Here is a 23,867-nt window from a genome sequence, read left to right on the forward strand (position 1 = left end):
CTCTCTCTCTCTCTCTCTCTCTCTCTCTCTCTCTCTCTCTCTCTCTTCTTCTGTTTGCGTAACGAGTGGCTAGTCCGTCGGGATTTTCATGAAATATTGCAAGGTGCTGCTATAATCGTGAAAAAATAGACACGTTACGTTAGAAATTTATAATACGCTGATAATACGTGATATCGAAAATCATCCCTCCTACGAATTTCTTAAAAGAAGAAAAGAAAAAAAGAAAAGTGCCTGCGTCAATGAATAAAAGAAAAAAGAAACAAAGAAAAGGTTTAAAAATTCCCTATATGAGATGCAACGTGCACGAATAAGGGTCGTTATAAAAGATAAAGAGAGAAAGAAAAAGCACTAGTCTCTCCGGCCGTCGGACGAATGACGAAATTATTTCGAATTCAGTAAGCTCGAATAGCAGGCACGTCCGATTGATTATTATCGAATTGGACAAACGAGGGTGCTTGATCGAAACTATTGAACCATTTAGAATTAGGATATCCTACTATTCCCGTCACTATATTTACACCTAATTACACCAATCTCGTACGAATTAGACCGATCACCTAGCTAATTATACCTTTATAAAAAGTCTGATTTTAAGAAATTACACGTATCGTAAAAATTATTGATCTATTGTTAATACTCATTGTAAACAGACAGACAACACACGCGTTGATAAAAATTACAAATTTTACGACTAAGTTATCGTCTCGAGTATATTTTTTCAGAAAAAATAAATAAAACGTGACATCGTACAAGTTGTCAGATAAGAGAAAAATTTACAACAGAGTATATAGAATGTATAACATATTATTGTTATCCGCCTATTAACAATAACATTACCTACTTACAATACGGCAACCGTCAATGAATAAATGTTTTTTTAATGGAAATCTTATTTTTCTATCGTTTAAGATAAGAGTAGCAAAATTGTAGAGTCCTTGAACGAGATTTGCTTGTTCGTTTCATCGCGTTTATTACTTCTAAAAGTATAGCCAATCAGACGTGTCTAAAATATATAGTGACAATTATTCTTATAATGTTACACAACACTTGCATATATTTTTCTGCGCATATCAAAATAAAAAAAGGAGTTCCGCATTATCGAACGTGTTCGATGCGACTAGCAAGTGGTACCTGGTAGTAGTGTAGCAAGTTCGTACACGGTCGTGACTATGATGGAGAAGGAAGAGAGTTGTCCAAGACAGGTTAGTGCGTATGAGGTCGTTAGTAGAGTTTCCAGCGGTGCATATCAATGAGGTCTATGAAAGGGGAGCGAAAATCTCATGGGAATACGAACACCCGTTGTACGAAGGAACGAAAAAAAAACTAACCGTATCTCGCGAGATATGTTACGTTCGAGGGTTGGTTAGAACGCAACAAGAATTTTTCAGAATCTAACTGACTCATGGTGCTTACGATAATCCGGCTCGTTACTAAAAGACGATTTTCGGGATTCGTTTCGTGCCTGGAATAAAGCTCCTATCTTGATCTAACTGCTATATCCTTATTTATCTTACGTGTCGAGCATTACTCGAGAATCGTTAATCCCCAGACTCGTTCATTTACTAATCTCACCGTTGAAAAAGAAATCACACGCTTGTCGTACAAAAGAAAAAACAAGAAATTAATTCGATTCGAATTCGTTTTAATAAAAATATCGATTTTAAATATATTGTTAATAGAAACTTATATATCTATTACATATTGAGACTGTAGACTACTTTTTGAAGGAATTATTCATCCTTTTTCTCTCTTTTCTCGATCATTCAACAGAAAAATTCAAGCCGAACGATCGAAGGGTAGTGGACTCAGTTTATGTATTCGTGCATAGACGTGTGTTCGTCGGGTCACAAAGTTGGTCTTGTTAGGCCGCGGCGAAAGGGGATTCTGATCAACGAAGCGTGCGAGCCCTAAGGGCTCTTCCTGTGCCAGACACGCTTCGTTTCTCAATTGATTCTTTATTTTACAATCGCTCGTGGCCTTCTTTCCGGAGGACCGCGGAACATGTCGTGCGGGATAAGGACGTTAGGTGCTTATCGTGCCACCCTTCCTTTCAATGCGTGTTTTTCTTTTTTACTTTTTCTTTCTTTTTTTTTTTTCATCGACTACCCTTCATCCCTCTCCTTTTACAAGTAATCTTTGATATAAAATATATTCATATATTTTAAAGTTCTTTAAAGATACGTAGACGTGTATATACATATATATATATATATATATATATATATATATATATATATATATTAGACATGCCTAAGTCTAAATACTATTGCTATAGTTATTATTACTATCCTAACAATGAAAATATTACCATTGCAGAGAGTCGAACCTCTACCCAGTCTTCCAGTCCCAGACTTGGTAACAACCATGCAGAAGTATCTCGCACAAGTTGAAGTAATAACACCGAATCATCTGGAGAAGACTCGAAGTTTGTTTAGAGGATTCTTATCTGGACCTGGACCGAAGTTGCAGCATTATCTTCTGGAACGTAGACAAAAGATGACTAACTGGGTAAGTTGATATACAATTGCAATATGCACGTTATTATCATATCTAAAATACATTTGACAGTATATTTGTCGTTGTTCTTTCCTTTTAAACAAAGTAAACGAGGGATAAAAAATCGTTTCGTTTGATACCTTCTTATATGATTAAATATTCTTATGGGGTAAGAAAAAAGAAAGGGATTTAGATGAGAGAGAGAGACTGAACGAAAGGGACAAACAGATACTGATAAAAAAAGACAAGAATAGCGAATCTTTTTCTTCGACTAAGTGGCACAACAGCACTTTCGTTTTAAGCCACCATGCCTCCAGAGAATTTACCTTCCGTAACGGTTGGTCCTACGCCATTGTAAGCATCCCTTCTCCCCCACCCCCACCCCTCTCTCTCTCTTTCGTACATGTTCATCGAATATCCGCGTGTCCTTCATGACTTTTGCGATCTTTCCCCCGTGTCTAGCACGCTTCGCACGTTCCCGTGGGATTCTTGGGCCGATGCATTCTGGCTGCTATGCTATAAGCTAGACCCTACACTCTTCGTCCACCCTCGCTTCGCAAAGCCCCCCCGTGGCACATAAATAAATAAATAAATGGATTTACGGGGGCCCATGTACGCTATCTCTCTCTTCTTCCTCTATCATGCCTTTCACCTTCTATGCTCGAGTAAAGAGGGACAAGAGGGAGCATAGAAATATTAGGGCAAAAGAGAAAAAGAGAAGAAAGAGTTCTCGCACAATGCAAATATTATAGGAAACGAAACGAAAAGAGAGAAGGGTTGAATTCTGTACGATAATAAAAAAGATAAAGCGAGATTCGTATATACGTATATACGTGTGTACAATTTTTTTTATAGAATTTAACAAGCACACACCATGGATTAAAAGTTGTTCTCTGTAAAAGCCAACTTTGCTTGTACTTCGTTAAGGAAAGTCTAAAAATTCAGTTTGGTGGGGTAAAAAAGATGAAGATATCTATAATGAAGTTGATAACTAGCAAAAAAAAAAGAAAAGGAAAGTATTCAAAGCTATCGGAATTACTTTTACGAGAGGGTCGAAATAAGAAAACGTCTGGATATCGAGTTAAATTGAATTTCCTTTTCCTTGAAATGAAGTTACTCAGGATTTAGTACTCGGGCAGATCGATCATTTCACAAATGTGATTGCTCAAGATATCGTGTGTTGTAACTTATCTTACGTTACGTTACGTTACGTTAATTATCGATGAATCCATTGCTTACGTGAAAATTTTATTACGAAACTAGTAAACTCTCGTTTTTAACGCGAAAGATCTCTCTCAAATGATCCATAATAAGCTACCATTATCCTTAAATTAATTAAACGATCGGAAATTACAAAAGAATGGAATCGAATATCAACGATTTAGCGAGAGCGAGAGATAAAGAAAGAAAAAAAAATGATCCTCGTGATAGAAGATCCGTAAAGGTCTCTCCGATCGATCAGATGAGAACGAAGGCAAAGGAGAAAAGAATTCGCGAGAAAATTGCTTTTTCGTGCTGCCCCTCTCTCTCTCTCTCTCTCTCTCTCTCTCTCTCTCTCTCTCTCTCTCTCTCTCTCTCTCTCTCTCCCGCCTAGGCTCCAGCTGAGTCTTTCTTTGGCTCTGTTAAAGCCGACAAAACGGAAATGTCGTTTCGTCTGTCGCTTACATACAACAAAAACGACGAGAAAGATTTTCAAAAGGTAGACCACCTCTACTATACGCGATATCTCCTCTCTTTTTCTCTACACGTGTATAAAACATTTTATATCTACAACTAAATATACAGGGAGATCCAATAATTTTGAACACGTTGAGGAAAAAGTTTGAAGGGGAGAAAACTTTGACGATCGAAAGGAGGAAAACTAAAATGTTAACTATTAAAAATTGTCGCGTCTCATCAGTGATCAAAGTTCTAGATCGAATTTAACGAGACACAGGCAGATGAGAAGAGAACAGGGTCGAGTTGGTTCGCGAATGAATAATGGAAGTTCCAATGAAATTTTCCAGCTCGCCGCGGGGTATCGTAATATTAGCTTACCGCTAGCACGATTCTCTCTGTTGCCGGCCTTAAAGCTCTCCCACTCTGATAAAACCCATAGAGACTAACGCTTGGACAGGGAACCCTTCCCTCCCTTGTACTACGTACTATTTGCAGCGTCCTTTTTACGATTTCTCACCTCCAAAAAAATATTATAATTTCTCCGAGAAATATAAAAGGAAAATGAGAAGAACAAACCGAATGACAGGAAAAGATAACATTAGAATTATATCATTATCTACATTAGCCGGAATTAAAATATTGTTACAATTAAGAATATTTAATTGTGATGAAACATTATATCCACCCATTAAAAAGATAACAAAGAGGAAAATGAAAATATATAAAATGGAAAAAGCTCGGAAAGAAGTATTAGCAAGCGAAAGAGAATACGCAAGATAAATGATAAAACCGCGAGGGAGATAGAGAAAGAAGAGAGAAAGAGAAAGAGAGAGAAAAGGGTGAAGAAGGCACGTGCAAACCGGTGTGTGTAGAGGCTTCGGAAAAGGGACGTCTCTCTTTACTCCCTACTTCAAGGAGACAGGAAACGATGGAGGACGAGGGGCAATAAACGTTTATAGTCTGGTCAAAAGCTCCATATCGGATGAACGTATCTCTTTCCTGCTTCGTGCAAACTAGCACGTTTCTCTTCCAACGGGAATTTTCCTTCATCGTTCAAAATTTATCTTTTGAAAATACGTATCTCTGATCGCAATCTAAAACATCAACATACATATGTTATTTCTTTTCAAGCATAGATCGGACCGAAAATTCCTAGATGACATTAAAAATCGATTACTCTTTTTCCAAAGGACTGTTTAGAAAAGAAAGAAGAAAAGTTGGCATAAAGAGTTTTCGACTTTTAAAAATGCTTAACAACTTTTCACTCATCCTGTATCGATTATAACAACTGATCGATTCTACGCAATACCGTCGCTTCTTCCCAACGCGTCTATCAAACAAAGAAAAGGAGCGTTATGAAAATTGCTTGCGAGTAGATATAGTAAAGTAGCGAGAATATCGTGATAGTCAGACCGAGAACGACCAGTAGAGAAAGGAAAGCCAGATGCGTTTGGAGGAAGAAGTACGAATTCGAAGGGGAAGGCAAGGCCAAGGCGTGGAACCCTAAAGTACGCAACTTTTCTTAGGAATCCCTGTGGGCATGGAACGACGTCTCTTTCTCTGAAAGAAGAAGAGTGAGTTAGAGAGTGAGTGAAGGAGAAAGAGAGAGAAAGAGAAAGAGAAAGAAAGTTTTCCAAGCTCGAAGAAGGAAGAAGGAAGAAAGGAGAAGAAAGGAAGGAAAGGACGATTCTTGGGAAGGTGACTTCAGCTTTCACACGCGAGAGGAAATTTAAGGGGAAAATATTTTTCCGTGACACGCGAGACTGTACACACACACACACACACGCGCGCGCGCGCGCGGAGCTAGGTAATAGCTTCTTCTCGTTCTAATGAAAGAGAGAGAGAGAGAGAGAGAAGCAACTGCATAGGGTCCCTAAAGTTTTCTCTTTTTATTAGTGTAGTTCCCATAGCGATCGAGGAGATTCGACGTGTCGAGAATGATCGGAGTGACGATAAAGGAAACTCGCAGTAAATCGATATCCTTCTACAGCTGATGCGCGAAAAAAAAAACGCTTACCTTCTTCCTTCCACTTTCTTTCTTTTATTCTTTTTGTTGTTGGTGAAAAAAAAACCCCCCCGATAGAAAGAGAGGAGTCCTTTGTCAAACGAGATGCTCCCTTTGTCGTTCGACTCCGCCACTTCGTTAAAACGCTGTCGGGGAAATACTTTGTACGGGCTATCGAAAGTTCCAGTGGGATCAACCGTTCCTTTTGTTGTTGGTTATCCTTGCAATTACGATGGGAAACACAACGTTGACCGGTTGTTTTTTTTTTTCTTGTTTTATTTTATAGTAGAATAAAAATTTACCTATCAAGAAAAACCACAATTAATATTCCAAGGATAATAATAACAGTGATTGCAACATACATATACATAAATAAAAAATACTACGCAATAACAAAAAATAAACATTGGAATAAGTACCTCTCCACGTAACATTAATCTTGGCAATTTTAATGTTTGTCACCAGTACAGGTTTGTACGATCTGGTATCTCGTGGAGCTTAGGGTAGCGTGGTAATCCTTTGTTGAAACAGCGCTAAGCCCTTACGGATTGTCTACAGAATCGTTGGAACGATATCGTGAAAATAAAAATGAGAGAGAGAGAAAGAAGAAAAAGAGCTATAGAACCCTCCCGTGGTTGTTTCGTCACCCTTTTCCATCCATGCCCCTATTGTCTTCAACTATGGATCTTACGGAAAGTAATAAAATGAAGCGTAAAATATGAGACACGATCTTGAAGAAGAAATTCTGGATAATCTTCAGCTGTTGAAATATTTATTTTCTGCGCGTTGTCTGATCTTCCGTTTTCTCGCTCAAGTAATAAAACGAACGATTCTTTTCTGAACAAAAAATGTTTTGGTCGGGTCACCAGGTGTTTTGAAAGAAGAACAAAAAAATAAGAATAAAGTTAACGGGCTTTGGGAAAGAGTGAAACGATCAAACCGGAGAGGTCGTTTGTGAAATTGGCTTCGATATATCCGATAGCGAATGGGAAAATCGTCCCCACGTGAAACACCGAGGAAGAACCAATCTCACCCTGGAGATTCACGGTAGTATAGTCGTATGCCTCTATGGACCGTAGGCCTGAAACTTATAATCTCTTTGAGATCACTAAGCTGGCTTAGAATACTATACTTCGTTTATCGTTACGATGATGCGAAAATGAAATTGGTAAATGGAACTAAACGAATAAAGAAATAAATAATAAAAAGAACTGATTCCATTGATATTAAATACATATTTGTTTATGCAACTCCGCTGGAACGGAGTCGATCAATCAATCAAATCGAGATCAATTATTTGTATACATGGATTAAATAGACTCGTTCACGTATATTAATTTTGCGAATTGTTAACATCGATTCGGTACATCGAGATAATACTGAGATCAAAAGGATTGAAGTGGCACGAAGGAAGACAGTGAACTGAGACGGAACAGGAGGAAAAGTAAGTTTTCTATTCGAGGAGCACTTAACAACACAAATATTTATGGTATCTTTCAATTTCGAGAGAGACAAGAGAAAAAACACAAACCACTGTCTTTTTCGATGGAGAACACGAATCATGAGATAGGGAAAAGAGACGAGATGAGAAGAGGAGAGTGAAGGGGGTGGGTGGGAGGGGGGAGAGAAATTCGACCCTCCTCGAATACGCATACCCCGCGGGATTAACCTTTAATTCTATCCTGACTCGCTCCCTTCGGCCTTGACGAAGGGTCGTCCTCGTCGTCTACCGTGAATATTCTGACTGTTTCTGAAGCTCGACATCGACTGGAAACAAGATGGAAATGAAATTTTCCCAATGGTTCAACGAGTGAGATTGCATATCGCAGAATCCTCCAAAGTTAAAAAAGTGCATGTGTGTGTCTGTGTGTGTGTGTGTGTATACATACATGCAATAAAAACTTTTATAAAGTTTTTTATAAAGAATTTGTAACAAAAACCATGAATTTTCAAAACAAAACAAATACATATATAAAAGAAATATATATACGTATATATAAAAGAAGATATATATATATCTCAGTAATTCGAGATCAACGAGAAACTTCATAAATACCTCTGCCAACTAAACGAGAAAATTCATAAATATCTCTGTTGCATGTATTATATTGTACATAAGTATATACGTACATACGTATATAGAGATACATAGACGTATGGGGAGAAATTAAATGAAGTGGCTGGTCCAGCGGATCGATGCGAGTTACCTGTAAACTCATCCCCCACGTCTCTAAACTTTCGTTCTCACAATATACGCTTAACATGTTTATTCTTACGACCTTAGAGAAAAAAGCCATATATTTCTCACCGTAAAAGTTATATTAAGATTTACATAGTCTATACCATTGTTCAGTTTTCTTTTCTATGATCTCATACAAGCTAGCCTATAGAGAGAGAGAAAGAGAGAAAGAGAGAAAAAAAACTACCGAACCGTATAATAGAAAAACGGAAGGTGAATATTCTTGCGTGGAATGACGAAAGACAATAATGTACGTATAAATACATATACATATATGCGACGAGTGTGTATATATACATGTACATCGTTGATGATAAAAAATAGAAACACTAGGTGAGGTGATACTAGAAAGAGAGAGAGAGAGAGAGAGAGAGAGAGAGAGAGAGAGAGAGAGAGAGAGAGAGAGAGAGAGAGAGAAGGAGGGAGGGAGAGAAAAAAAGAGAAAGGTGCAAAGGTGTATTCCAGGCGCATACGTTAAAGTGCGCAGAATCCGGGGTAACGATTGCAGGAGAGCAGCCGAAGGCAGCCGCCATGGTACGTCGAGCACAGGTAAGGCGAGACCGAAGCGATCTGGGTCACCACGACCTCGTCCTAAAGGCCGGACCTACTAGAGGTTACGACCAGCTTAAAGAGTCGCTCGATTTTCATCGATCGATGTCTCTTATATGATAACACCCTCTTTTATCTCCGTCTCTCACCTGCGTTTTCTTCAAATTTATCGCTCCAATCTAATTTTTGCCAACGTACTTGATCCATGAAAAAAAAAAAAAAAAAGAAAAAGAAAAGATCATACCAGATGTCGCATCTAAAATTCTAAATCTTTTTCCTTAAAAATTCATACTTTCAAAATTTTTCCAAAATTCCTACAGGATCGCTCATCCTTTTTCTTCTCAATTTCTCACCTGTATATACGTGTGCTTTCAAACTTATCGCTCTAATTTAATTTCTTCAATACGGTTATCTTGATTCATGAAAAATGAAAAGATCGTGTCGTGGGAGATACAAGATTATAAACTTTTCTCTGAAGATACTTTGTTTTACAAAATTTTCTCTAAAATGATAATGCCTGGCACCGATCAAAGATTTCCTAAAAAATTAATATTAAATCGTTAATAATTAATGAGAACAAATTACTTATCGTTTTCAAATAATAATAAACTATATTGTTCTACGAACAATGATTTACTTTAATCCGAGTTACCAATATTACAATACATTATTGTCAAGACATTTCCGAAATTTAACCACGAGATTCGATAATATGAACACTCGATCGTTATATAGGAGGGTCGATCGATAACCTACAACGAGAATTACAGCTTTGGTAAGCCACAAGAAGAATACAATGAATTATTTAAAGCTGACTCTTTTTATATAGAAGTGGGCCAATCGGAGATCGAATTTTCGATGAACGAAATCGAGAGAGAGAGAGAGAGAGAGAGAGAGAGGAAGAAAGAGAGAGAGAGAGAGCAACATGATTTCCTTTGTACCAAGTAAATTCAAAATAGTTCTTTACAATCTTAAATTGCTTCAATTGAATTTTATTGATTAAATTAGCTTCTTAAGATAGAAAGCAAACTGAAAAAGAAATAAATCTCAGATATCAGAAAGCGTAAAGAGACATTGAATCAAGATAGGTTTGAAAGAACGATAAGATCCAGAATTCTCGAGTTAATCCTCGAGCTGCCAATGATACGGGAAACTTCTTGATCCCATTTTCTTCATGGATCAACGAATATATCCCTGTTATCTCTATAACGCTATCGAAGTCTCCTCGTCGAGCTCTCCGCAATCCGTGTTGGACTGTTACTTGACCTATCAGAAATTGATCGATCGCCTTTTGTAAGTAATCCCAAAGGGATCGTGACCAAAGTCCGAACACCTTGCTAACTCATTATAATTACATGACGAGCAGAATACACGAGAGAAAACAAATTAACGTATCTAATAAGAAAAAAGGGCTAGCTCTAAATAATTTTAATTCTATGGATTAATTAAATGAAAAACTTAGACGTCAACGTTTCTACGATTATTTTCTACTGATAAAATTACTTGAAAACTACCAAGTTCTTTCCATATCTAAAAAAGGAAGTTAAATAGTTCCTATTGATCGATCGATCTATTGATCTATTGATCATCGTATTAAAAAAGAAGTAATAAATAGATAGATAAATAAATAAATAAATAAATAAATAAATAATAACAACAATAATATTGAAAATAATAATTTTCACCTCCCTACAAAATCACGATAGGTATCGAATTTTCTTCAACGATGCTTCATTAGCGAGTAGTGAGGATGAAAAGAGGGAATGAGAACAAAAGAGAGGGAAAGAGAGAGAAAAAAAACAGGTTGGGTTATAGAGGGTCAATGGAGAGTTCTAACCGATGGATACTGCAGCCCCTGTCAGATCCACACTCTCCTGTTGCCCTCCCGGCACCTTTTGCCGCGTGTATTCGAACAATGACGAAATACATGGAACGAGTGAAAGATATACAAACGTTGCTGGTTGCCAGAGAGCTCGCTAGGGTGGTCGATAAGGTCGAGTTTGCGCCTGACGGAGGGAGAGAAGAGAAAGATAGACGAGGATAGAGAGATAGATAGAGAAAGAGAAAGAGAAAGAGAGAGAGAGAGAGAGAGAGAGAGAGAGAGAGAATGAGGGAGAATGAGGGAGAATAAGGGAGGGAGAGAGAGAAATGCTGAGGATGAGAGAAAAAGATAAGTATGTCGAGGGAGAACTACCAGTCAAGATATATACAGAGACAGAGAAAGAGACGGACAGACAGACAGACAAACAGACAGACAAACAGCAAACAAACGGACACATACACAGAAAGAGAGAGAGAGAGAGAGAGAGGAGAGAGAGAGAGAGAGAGAGAGAGAGAGAGAGAGAAGGAATGTACTTGGAAACTCGGAACGGCGACATCGTGTTCAGGCTTCTGTTGAAATCTCCGTAACGTGACACCAAGCCAACTTCGAACTAGGCTTAGTTGATGTCTCTCGTTCACGAGTCCTCATCTATTCGATACCTTTGCTCTTACTAATTGTTCAATTACCTAGAGACTACATCAACTTGAAACGATTCTCAGGAAACTTCAGGAATTCTCAAGAAATGTCTAACTTCGACTTGATTATCCGTACTAAAAAGGAACTACGCTATAATAGTCCTTTTAATGTTCTTTTATTATATTATTATTTTATGTATTTTATTCGTAGGACATCAAGAGATGCATTACCTCATTTTAACAAATAAGAGTTTAATTCTTCGAGTCCTTTTGAAATTATTTTGAATAATCGGAAAGAGATAATAAATAGAAATTAGAAAAGTGAAAATGTTTCAAGTATAACAAACGTAACAAATGAATCGATCGATTTGAAGATACCGTTTACGTAATACCAGTTAATTTCAATAATAAAAAGAAAAAAGAATTATTCGCATTTGCTCTGCTTAATACGATTCTACCCTTCCTAAATGACGCTTTCGACACGTGAATCCAATCATTTAACCGGCCGAACGCATTTAGATGTACATATTATTGCACCATGGGTTTCCTAAGAAGAACACGACGAGATCAGACGAGACGAGAGACGAATCTTTCGGTAATTTCAAGTTAGATCGTTAAAATGCCGTCACTTAAGAGATACATTATTACCGAACTCCGAACAGTCTAAAAGTAAAATGCTTTGACCTGTTTCACTGATGAGATCGTTAAGAGATCCAAACGATTGACGAAAGAGTTAAATTGTTCTAATCGCGAGAAAAAAGACGAAACAAAAAAGAAATACATAAATCTTAACTAATCGAATCGATTAAGATCGTTAAATAAAACGTTTTTGAAATAATCGCACTTAACTTTTTCTAAGATCTATAACACCTATTATATAGATCTATCTAATTCATATCTACAGGATGGGTCAAAAGTTCTTAGATGATTCGAAAAACTAATAACTCTTATTTGAGAGTTGTCACGTTTGCAGCTTTACAAACGCCAAGTTTGTAGTTTTGCGATCTGAAAAATAGATGAATAAGTAAATCGATAAAACAAAAAAAGTTTCGAAAAAGAGTAATAGATCTTTAAAATTATCTAGCAACTTTTGATCCGATCTGCACACACAATGAGACGATATATATATATATATATAGATAGAGAATAATTCAAGTAATGTATATACCACATCCGAGATTTGTCTAATAATGATGCATCAGAGTTACACGAAGCAATAGCAAGCTCATTAAATCTGAGGAAAACTAGACGCTCGTAGGTTTTGCAATATCTGCAGGAGGATAGATCAGCACGCCAAGTAATTTATTGATACTCGATCATCTCCCACGAAGTAACTTATTATGTGAACACCTGCTTCTATAGTCACTGCCATTGCTTTAGTATTATTCATTTCAAACTACATATAATTATCTGCATCATTTTTAACATCGTTTTGTCTAGGATCTATATCTGAAAGCGACGAATAAGATAAATATAAATAAATAAAATTACACATCTCTCACTATATACAACCGTGTGCATGTGTGTGCGTTGTGCAGATCTCTCCCGTGTAAAACTCGAAAGACTATAAATTTTCATTGATTATCATCGATATTCGATCACACAAGAGAAATAGACTTTATGGTTTAGCATGCAATCATCTTGCTTAATGGATTCCGAAAGCTTAAACCCGCTTGACAGACAGACGTTCGAAAATGGTTTCAAACTCCCACCGTGCATACTTTGCGTGCGCAACACATCGTTATACCGAGCAAGTTTCTCGTACACTATGCAATTTTTGATATGATCAATCTCTCTTTTTTCCTTTCTTTTTTTTCTTTTTTTTTTTTTTTTGGTTAAACATAAAGAACGAGAGACCGTTATCCTTGGCCCAAAAGTATTCGCATAATCTTATTATACCATATAAAAAAAACGTGTTACGGTTCTTACGTGTACGCTCTCGTAATTCTTCAGAAATATATAAATAATAATAATTGTAATAATATTAGTAATAACTAAATTGAAATGTAACAATTAAAAAGAGGTTAAACGAGTACGAATTACTAAATCGGTAATGTAGGAATCTATTCTCCAGATTTAGCGCGAATTTTCAAACGATCGATGTCGTCTTCAAAACGTTAACAAAGCTCTTTGTTGTACGTATATGACGAAAGTTAGAAAGACATGAAAAAGAAAAAAAAGAAAAAGAAACGGTACGATTTTATTGCAGTTATGCGTGCGAAACGATGATTATCGTATTTGTTCGGCTGGTAGTACGTAGGTAGACATATCTTCTTGATCCGAGCAATTTCATACGCGTACGCGAGCAAGATACAGATGAGCTCTCGTAAAGAAGTTAGGTGCAGATCTCCCGTGCGGAGGTTGCGAAGTTAGATGCACGTGCACTTCGCATGATGCAATTTAGAAACAGTGGTAAAAAATATGGACGAAACATTTGCAGTCTTCAAGTACGCGTCTTCGGTGTATCCTGAATAAGATCACGTCGAGTCGGACGGAAAGATATTGACCGATCTTGTTACGTTTCTGTTTCGTTGCCGAACTACCGTCCGTCGTCATTTCACGAAGGCGATTTGCGTTTCTCATTGCGTTTAAAGCGCAACAAGCGTGCAGCAGCTCACACGTTATTTGCGTAATTCGGATTTTGCATAAACACGGCGATGCATTCGACGTTGACGAAAAAAAAAAAAAAAATGGCGAGAAATCTTTCTTTTCCCCGTGCAATATTTTCCGTTGAAACTCGAGACGTTATACTCGAGTTTAACATTTTATTCAAAATACTTATGCGAACCTAAATAACACTTATCGATCGTATTATTCGAACGAATAAAAACGTTTATTTTAAACGAAAGTGACAAAACCGTTAAGAATGAGAGAGAGAGAGAGAGAGAGAGAGAGAGAGAGAGAGAGAGAGAGAGAGAAAGAAAGAAGAGGAAAGAAAAGAAAATTGTTAACCTCGATTAAAATACTTACTGCGACATTTCAATCATGCCGATAATCTACTTTCATAGCGTCTCCTTCGCACGTTCATCATTTTGATCGCTACTCGATATTCTTCGTTGCTTCTGGAAAATGATTATACTGCAGCACCACCGATATAAAACGATGAAAAATTCATAAAACGACAACGACCGATCAACCGAAAAGTAATAAGGACTACGTTGATCAAATTACTTTAAGTTTTACCAACACTTCCGTTTTTTTTTTTTTTTTTATTATTATTGGCACTACTGTCCACACTGATTATACGCAGTAAAAATTATTTCGGAAGCGGGAAATTACTACACTTATATAACCTAATTAATTTATCGAATTATTACCTATCGAATGATTACAATTACATGTTATGAAATTAATTAAACAACTTACACAAACACACACGTCAAATTATACTTATTCGGTTTTAATGATCGTTTATTGAACGTAACTAATCAGATCGTATCGAATAAATCTTAACTGCCCGAATTCAACGTCCTTACTACATAAAGGAACATTGTAAAATAAGTGTTGCCACACATAAAAACAAAGCTTTTGGAAACAAAAGAATATCGCACCCGCGATATACAAACATTAAAATCTTTAAAGTTACCTGAATGATTTAACGAATTACAGAAATAAAATGTTATTAATTAAAGTAAGAGAATAGTAATCAAACCATACAAATGCTTAATTCTATTTCTAATGAAAGGACTTATCTCTTCTATGAATTCCTTTCTTCTTCAATGATAATTCGTTTTTATTCATTGGTTCGAATTTTGTCTTACTTCTTATTTCTCTCACTTTCTTTTCTACATCCTTGAGACATCTGGTGAAAATTTTCAAAAATAATGGAAATAACGTTTAAGCTTTCATGTTTTTACGAACGCTATATTAATCTGATTGGTACGATTTAGCGCCAAGAATATCTATTTTTTCTTCACTAGTGCATTAAAAGTTCAATGTTCTAAAGTGCATAAAAGTGTGTCCAGTATCATCTTTTGGCAAAGTTAAAATCTTTAATTGATCGATTTAATTAAGTAAAGGACAGTATAATCATGTTTAATTATTCATCAATCGTGAATCGTCGAACAAGGTAACCTAACGATTTATATTAATATGTTAATTTTGTTTCGATCAGATTGTTAAGAAAAAAAGAAGAAAAAAAATTAAATAATCGAATTTGTTAATAAGTAAAAATAGATATTCGTTGCATTAGCTTTAATTAATAGATATATTGAAAATAAAAGTGAGTCAAATATAAGTGATATCCAAAAAGGATCAAAGACCGACGCGGATCATAGACGAGGGAGGGAAATTCAAATCGCGTAAAGACTTGTCACGATAATATTACGTATATACGAGGAAACGGCTTTCAAGAACGCTTTCGATCGAGCTCTTGGTTGCTATCTATAGACCATTTGAAAGCAAACCTAATCCGTTATATCGACATGCAGACGACTTCGTGAAACTTGTATAGAAACGTCGAGAGTTCGCTTGCGATCTGACCCAGAATAGTATGAAAAAAAGCTGACTCTAACACGTGCATATCGCATACGAGTTATTACAATTATAAAACGTCCGCGTTACTGCGGAAGTCTATACGCGGATTCCACAGAGGAAATTGTTTCTTTTTTTCCACGAACCTACGCTAAAAATAAATACAGTTTCCTTGGACTCACATGTTACCGACCGAGTCGACTACTTCCTAAAGGCGTCAAGCAATAATAATTTACATAATTATTTAAATATTGTCATAGGTATAATTTTATTCTAAAACACATACACACATATAAAGATATAGAATGTGAAACGCAATAAATTATAATAAATTGATTTCTACATTTAGCAATGCAGAAAACTAATTTTCATAATTTTCATTTATTGTCATATAATAGATAATAATAACAAAATTCAATTTTGGAGTAAAATCTCGTTTCTATTACGTTAACTGCTTTATAATTAAAGTATTCTTTCCCTTTCTCTCTCTTTCTCTCTCATGCCAAAAAATTTCTAAAGAAAAGGAAAAGAAAAAAAAAACTAGCGACAAATTCCTAACCTAACAAAAAAAAAAAGTATGTATATCGCCTTTACTTAAAAAAATTTCCTCTTCGTATAAAAACGTCGAGGATGATTGCAGGAAGCTTCGACGTGTCATTAAATACGGATTAAACGACGAAATTGCATGGCCCGTTAATTCCCTAATTCCCTTCTCGTGAAAGCCATTGAAAATATTTTGTCGCATCATCGCGTTAAGAAGGATTAAACAAAAATTAATAATAATAAAGATAAAAAATTGATTAACGTTATTTCTAAATAAATACGAATATATCAATGAATTAATATACACGGTCTTTATTTTCAGGCTACCGACTGGTGGTTATACGACATGTACCTATCTATTCCTTTGGCATTACCGATCAATAGTAATCCCGGCATAGTATTAGAAGGAAAACAATTTGCTAACCAGCAGGACGCAGCAATATTTCTTGGAAGATTTATAACGGAATTACTGAATTATCAAGAGCTGCTGGATAGGTAATAAACAAAGATGATCGATCCAATTAGAAAAAACAATCTATTTCTCTTTTTTTTTTTTGTCATTTTTCTTCTCTCCTTCTTTCTTTCCCTCTCTCTCTCTCTTTTCACCAAGCAAATTTTCTTTTGTGAAATTATCCTTTATCGTAACGATCAAGAAACGTTCGTCCTGAAGAAGTGACGTCCTTAGAATGAACGTTTCAATTTCACCGATGCGAGAACACGTCCTTTCGGATACAAGTACCTGGAAGATACTTTATATCCTTTGTGGAAAGGGAAGCTCAGCTGAGCTAAGCTAAGTCGTCGCCCACTCGAATCTTGAAGAAGCAAGAAGGCGAAGGAGGAACTATGTAAAGGATGAATGCCTTCGAGGAATCGTTCGAACTACTGATTTCACTCAGGACAAAAAGAAGCCACACTGAAATCAATTTAGAGAGAAGGCACGTCTTTCCCTCTCTCTCACTTTCTGGAAAGGAAATCCGGTTTCTAAGATCCATAGAAGACCGAACATAAAGAGAACAGACAGAGAATGTGTAGAAAGGGATCACAGCCCTTTTCATTCTCTCTTCCTGAAAACGAACTCCTCCTTTTTGCTTTTTACTACTATTATTATTTTTTTGTTCTCTTTCCCCCCCTTTTCTTTTTTTTGCCTAAGAAGAAACTTCAAAAAGAAATGGAAAAAAAAAAAAAAAAAAAAAAAAGACGAGACTGAGATCTTTGTCCTCATAAAATTTTTGTAACTCTACAATTTTTTCTTCTCTTGTAGATCCGAATTAGAAATCGAACGGGTTAAATCGAAGGATGGAAAAACGATGCAAGCTTTATGCATGGCTCAACACTATCAAATGTTTCGAATTTATCGACGACCCGGTATTAACGTGGACGAGCAAATCATTTTTGACAGAGCTACTTCCGGTGATCATATTATAATTGTACATCATAACCAGGTACTACAACAATCCTTAAACAATTTCTGTCTACGCTTTTGTTATACAATAGAAAAAAAAGCGAATGAAAGAGAGAGAGAGAGAGAGAGAGAGAAGAATCTACTTTGTAGTTTTATAGTGTTCCTGTCAGAGCATCGGATCGAGGACGAATCACTGAAAGCGAATTGATACAACAGATTTTAAAAATTATGGAAACAAAGGCTAATCCTGTAACACCTCCTGTAGGTATTCTAACAACTGCCAAAAGACCGGTCTGGGCGAAAGCGAGAGAAGAACTGATGAAAAGTATGTACCCGATGTTAAAATTTATTTTTCATATAATAATATATTGATTACATTAATAAATATTATTGGAATTTATTTATTATTATACATACAGAAATTTTTTATATTTTAATTATATATTTACGAATGTGTAAACGAACTATTATTCGTTTAGAATTACGACAAAAATTTGTTAATCGTTTAAATGATACTCTATAAGTGTTATTAAGACATTAAAGTAATTTCTAAATAATTAACTATGATTAGTTTTATCTGTATAGTTAATCTATATATTTGACAGCTATAATTATGACTATCGTTTGGTCGCTTATATACCAATATTCGCAATATTCCCATAACAACTCTCTAACTCGAGTTTATACCGAGAGTAAAATTTACAAGGCATCGTTATAAATTGAGTAAGCGATGGGAGATAACGACATAAAGACGGTCGACAGAGAGAGAGAGAGAGAGAGAGAGAGTTGGGATAGATAAATGGAGTAAAAGGAAACTCTCCCTTTGTCACGTGCGATAGGAGCAAGGGATGCTTATCCCTTATTGAGAGAAAGAGAAAGAGAGAGAGAGAGAGAGAAAGAGAAGCTTAACGTTAAACGTTAAGATGATTAAAGAGTTCTAGATAATTAATATACATATATATACTTATATATAATCAATAATCTCGTTTTTACAGATGAACGTAATCGGCATAACATAGAATTGTTAGAAAGATGTTTGTGTATCGTTTGCCTCGACGATGACGTCTTACCAGCAACATTCAATAATCCGTATAAAAAAAATGATCGATGGATAGGTGACCGTGATTTAGCGAATGTACTTCATCAGATTCTTCATGGTGGTGGATCTCGACATTTGGCTGCCAATCGTTGGTTCGATCAAACTGTCCAATTGATCCTCGGCAAAGTAATAATCATCGTTAAATTTGTAGTATCATTATATGGATTAATCTATGAAACGAATACAGAATGGCTCACCTTTATCTTGATAATTTTGGAAATTCTGTTTTCTTTTGTCTCGTAGGACGGTCTATGGGGTGTTTGTTACGAACATTCAGCTGGCGAGGCACCTGCGATTTTAAATGCCATTGAGGAAATAACACAAAAGATTGAATCAATGCCACCGATTGAAGAAAATTTAGTACCATCTCATCTTCCAGCTCCAGAGAAACTCGAATGGAATCTTTCAGAAGCTAGTTTGAATAATATCAGAGAAGCTTCAAGCAATTTTGATGCGTAAGTGATTACTCGAACCTCCTCTTTTATATTATCTCTTTTCAGTAAGAAAAAAAAAAGAAGAAGAAAAGAAAAGAAATAACATTCATGTGTTAATCGTTTAGACTCGTCGAAGATTTAGATCTATGCATTTTCAATTTCTCTGATTATTCGAAGGAATTTATAAAATCTTGCAAAATAAGTCCAGACGTTTACATACAACTGGCATTACAATTAACATACTTCAGGTAATTTTACATATCCGATTAATCCCTCTTATCTCATAAGTATGTATCATAACATTATACTATGTCTTATAGATTGCATGGAAAATTAGTGGCTACGTATGAAAGTGCTGGTATTCGTAGATTTGCACTTGGAAGAGTAGACGTTATAAGAGCAGCCAGTCCAGAGGCCTTAGCTTGGGCCAAGGCTATGTGTCAAGGCGATCCTGAAAGTCAATCAACTAGCAACATTCAAGACGAAGGCTCTAAAAGAGTTCAGTTCACCATTTACAGTGTAACTGAAACTTGACACACATATTCTCTAAACAATTGTTTTTTTTTTTTAATGAATGAATTATTTCATCATTTTTAACATTAAGATTTCATTGAATACCTATTAATGTTTACGTAGTATCGATAAAAAAAAAATATTGGAAAACAAGGAGGAGACAAAACAGAGAAGAAGTATTTTTTCAAGGGAAGAAAAAGACAGTCAATTAGATCTTACCTTGCTTTCCGTATCCAATCGAGTGTTTGCAGGGTGCTTTTAAGGGGATTTTCCGTTTGTTTTCTTTTCGAACCTTCTCCCTCGTTGAACGGTAGGCAAGCTATTGTTTCTCGTTTATTTTATTGTTCTTTTATACGATCTTCTTATCTAGATACTATGTATACTATGTAACAAAAAAAGCATTGGCTATTAATAGAGAATTAGCCTATGTAACGTCCACTATTTTCGTTTTATTTACTTGACCTACATAATTATCGCATGTTTTTTTTCTTTTCCTCTTTTCTTTTTTTCTTTTTTTTATTTTTATTTATTTTAACATAAAATCTTACGTTCTCGGACAGACCTTGATGGAAAAAAATACTATACTATAAAAATTTATCAATATCATAAAGTTGTTCGAAGTCAATACATTTCATCGCGTTTAATTTTTATTGTAACATTTCTTTTTTCCTTTTTTTTTTTTAGGCGGATAAAATCAAGGAATTGTTCGACTTGGCAGTACAAAGACAAACTAAGGAAATGAATGACAATATAACAGGACGAGGAATCGACAATCATTTGATGGGGCTACGTTATATTGCCAAGGAGGCCGGAGAACCGATCCCGGACATATTCACGGACGAGGCTTACAAGATCGTTAATCACTTCGCTCTCTCGACTTCGCAGGTCAGTATAATCATGATCGATCATCTATCTACGTCCGACTCGACTAATGTCTTTCATTGGCGTCTGCATTCAAATTACATCTTAAACAAAAAATATTGTTTACTTATATAAATCTATATTAATATTATAATAAAATTTATTTGTTAATTTTTTGTTTCACACGTAAACTATCCATCAAAAAGTTACGGATCTAAACGAATTTATTATACACAGAGTAGGTCAAAAGTTCATAAGTGATATTAAAAAAATAATTATCCACTCTATTTCGAGACTTTTTAGGCTTGTAGCTTTACAAACTAAGAACCTGTGCAAACTAAAAAAAAAAGGAAGAAATTAGCATAAAAAGTCTCGAGAAAGAGTAATCGATTTTTTAATAATCGCTGTAGAAACCTTTGCCTCGCCTTGCGATTATAATCAAAGACTCGAGAGAGACTGAAATATTTTGTAAATTAATGTAGACGCCTATGAGTTCTATAAATTATACTATTTAACGCTATTACAAGGATATATTAATCATGATCTCGATCTCTCCTATAAAGATCTGTAAAGAATCATAAGATATTTGATTACTTCTTAGGTATGATTACTCAAAGCAGCCTTGAAGAATATTATCGTCTAAAATTTAATAGTCATCTCATAAATATAATTATACTTTTAATGATACTCACCACGCATAAGTAAAACATGTATAATAGACTTTAATAGAAATAATTTGAAAAAATTGTACAAAGGAATAATTTCATTGAGTTGGATCGTTACTTTTGGAGATCCAATTTGGTAACAAAGGTAATTGCTAGGGGCTTCCGGCTCTATTGAACGACCGGATGCAATCCACGTCTCGAGTTGCCAGTTGTCGGAAGTGACGTTGCAAGCCTGATTCTATTCTAAAGGAACGAATAAGAAGGGTGCGACGCGCGTAGTGTCTACCATTAAAATTATTCAAAGCAATTTTCAGTTCAATTTTTCATTTTTCATTTTTTGCTTATAAATTATTATCCTAATTCGACTATTAAATTAATCCATAAATATTAAAATTAAAAGTTTCATTAAAAAAGTAATGAACAATTTTTAAGAAATTACTAAAACCGAATTAAATATATTTGATATATAATTATTTCTATGATAAACTAATACTCCCTTATTTTTTTATTTTTTCGATAGGTTACCACAAAGACACACGGCTTCATAGGATATGGTCCAGTAGTTCCAGATGGTTATGGATGCTGTTACAACATGCAAAAGAACAAATTTATGTTTCAAATTTCGGCCTTTCACAGTGACGGTCAAACAAACTCGTTGCGTTTTGCTCAAACGCTTGAACAAGTATTAAAAGATATGGCGACAATGTTAAAAAATTCTAATAAGAGTTAAATACATGTTTAGATTATGAAGAAACGCAAAAGAAAAATAAGAAGTTGCAAGAAAAAATCATATCATTCACCTAAAGAGGAAGCAAAACAGAGAGAGAGAGAGAGAGAGGAGAGGAAGAGAAAACAACGAAACGATATTAGATAACTGATGAGCTTGTGTAACGATGAAAGTATTTATTATCTATTGCAACAAAAAAAAGAAAAAAAAATTGATGTATAAGAAAGTTCTTAGATGGGTCAAAAATTTCTAGATGATTCTACAAATCAATTATTCTTTTCCGAGATCTTTCAGGCTAACTTTTTGTTTCAATACTACATGCCTAATTATGAGCCTAAAAAAGGTAATGAAAAAGGCGATTATTAATTGATTTTTATAATTACCTTGGAATTTTTGGCCATCCGACCATGAATCCATACATACATACTTCATACATACATACACGTACACGTACACAGACACAGACACAGACACACACACACACACACAACGTAAATCTTATTAAACGTAGTTTAGCTAACATAATATAATATAATATTATAAAACTCAATATTCTCGCACAATTGTTAGTTTTATCTGGATGGTTTATTATACTATACGATCTTTAAAGGGTATAATGAAAAGAAAAAAAAAGAAAGTAAAATCTCATCGAATGCTGTCGTAGATTTTAAGATACGTAACATATATATACATACACATATACGTATATATCTCTCTGATATTATGGTACTATCAATATCTCGTTGTCTATCTTTTCTTTAAAAAAAAAAAAAAAAAAAGAGAAGAGAGAAAAAGGACAAAAAATAACTAACTAACTAACTAAACTAAACTAAACTAAACTAAACTAAATCGATTAAGCAGAAGAGATGAATGTGTGCACTGAAAAATACATATCTTCTGTACGGCGATTCGCGGCTAAGAATAGAAAGAAAAGAAAAGAAAGCAGAGAAAAAAAAGAAAATTAAATAAATAAAAATAAAAAAAATGTGTTAAAAAAAAAAAAAAAATAAGGGAAGGTAACCGTTTGCGTGTAGTAGGCAATATAGAGTTCGATCGGTCGTAAAACTTTTAGCCCATCGCTTCCTAAGAATGTGCCATTCGCGCGGGTGCTGGTTTGTTAGTAATTTTATTTATACAACAAATTATTACATATATATATATATACATATGTGTGTGTGTATGTTACAAGAAATCTAAAATGATTTTTTTTATTAGCATTTGAATCATTGCTTATCCTTATCTTTTTGTTATTGTTATTAACTATATTGTTATTATTATTAATTATTGTTATAAAAAAACATACGAACAATATTGACGAATTACGTGGAGGAATATTTCGAAAAAATTCCTTTTGAAAGTAATATATAATGAGCTTCAAATGTTCGTAGACAAGGCAAAAATTCTAATTTTAAAAATCATTTACTCTTTCACGAGACTGTTTAAATTAATGTTTTAGCTTTTCGCAGATTGTAAAACTGCAAGCCTAACTACGAGTTTAAAAAATCCCGAAAAAGAGTAACTGATTTTTAACATCACTTAAGAACTTTTTTATCGCCTAAAAACTTTTGAATTACATTCCGTATATAAATAGTATTAATATATTTAAGTTGTGACCTAGTATAATAATAATAATGATAATGATAATAATAATAATAATAATTAATGGTGTTGTTGTGAAAAAAAAAAAATATATATATATATATAAATGTGAACGTCAAGCGCGCGCGAATGACACGTTAACGTCA

The 23,867-nt window shown here is 34.9% G+C and overlaps 1 protein-coding gene and 2 long non-coding RNA genes across 6 annotated transcripts in view; 1 reads left to right on the forward strand and 2 right to left on the reverse strand.

The window, feature by feature from the left end:
• Nucleotides 1-14,764, reverse strand: part of LOC122635532 — a 16,671-nt gene extending 1,907 nt beyond the window's left edge. Inside the window, exons 1-3 of one of the 2 annotated variants that reach the window (XR_006328699.1) lie at nt 6,580-7,026; nt 6,173-6,462; nt 2,309-2,478 (exon numbers count right to left, since the gene is read on the reverse strand). This is a non-coding gene — a long non-coding RNA (uncharacterized LOC122635532). Of the gene's footprint in view, nt 1-2,308; nt 2,479-6,172; nt 6,463-6,579; nt 7,027-14,375 lie in introns of those variants that run through there. The other variant, XR_006328698.1, reaches the window with a different exon arrangement.
• The window catches only part of LOC122635523 (choline O-acetyltransferase), a 56,367-nt gene extending 32,570 nt beyond the window's left edge, over nt 1-23,797 (forward strand). For 2 of the 3 annotated variants that reach the window (XM_043825836.1, XM_043825837.1), the window contains 10 exons: nt 2,317-2,508; nt 16,744-16,916; nt 17,683-17,863; nt 17,974-18,148; nt 18,819-19,048; nt 19,166-19,377; nt 19,482-19,604; nt 19,677-19,875; nt 20,554-20,754; nt 21,916-23,797. In XM_043825836.1, coding sequence (XP_043681771.1) covers nt 2,317-2,508; nt 16,744-16,916; nt 17,683-17,863; nt 17,974-18,148; nt 18,819-19,048; nt 19,166-19,377; nt 19,482-19,604; nt 19,677-19,875; nt 20,554-20,754; nt 21,916-22,125 — 1,896 coding nt within the window. In that variant the 3' untranslated portion in view covers nt 22,126-23,797. The remainder of the gene's footprint in view (nt 1-2,316; nt 2,509-16,743; nt 16,917-17,682; nt 17,864-17,973; nt 18,149-18,818; nt 19,049-19,165; nt 19,378-19,481; nt 19,605-19,676; nt 19,876-20,553; nt 20,755-21,915) is intronic. The other variant, XM_043825838.1, reaches the window with a different exon arrangement.
• Nucleotides 8,804-11,503, reverse strand: LOC122635534. The gene is made up of 4 exons (XR_006328702.1): nt 11,457-11,503; nt 9,576-9,700; nt 9,241-9,486; nt 8,804-9,145 (listed from the first exon to the last, which is right to left on the reverse strand). It is a non-coding gene; the product is annotated as an uncharacterized LOC122635534 (long non-coding RNA).
• Nucleotides 23,798-23,867: the final 70 nt, after the last annotated feature.

The sequence above is a fragment of the Vespula pensylvanica genome, chromosome 18 (genome assembly GCF_014466175.1).
Source record: "Vespula pensylvanica isolate Volc-1 chromosome 18, ASM1446617v1, whole genome shotgun sequence".
NCBI lineage: Eukaryota > Metazoa > Arthropoda > Insecta > Hymenoptera > Vespidae > Vespula > Vespula pensylvanica.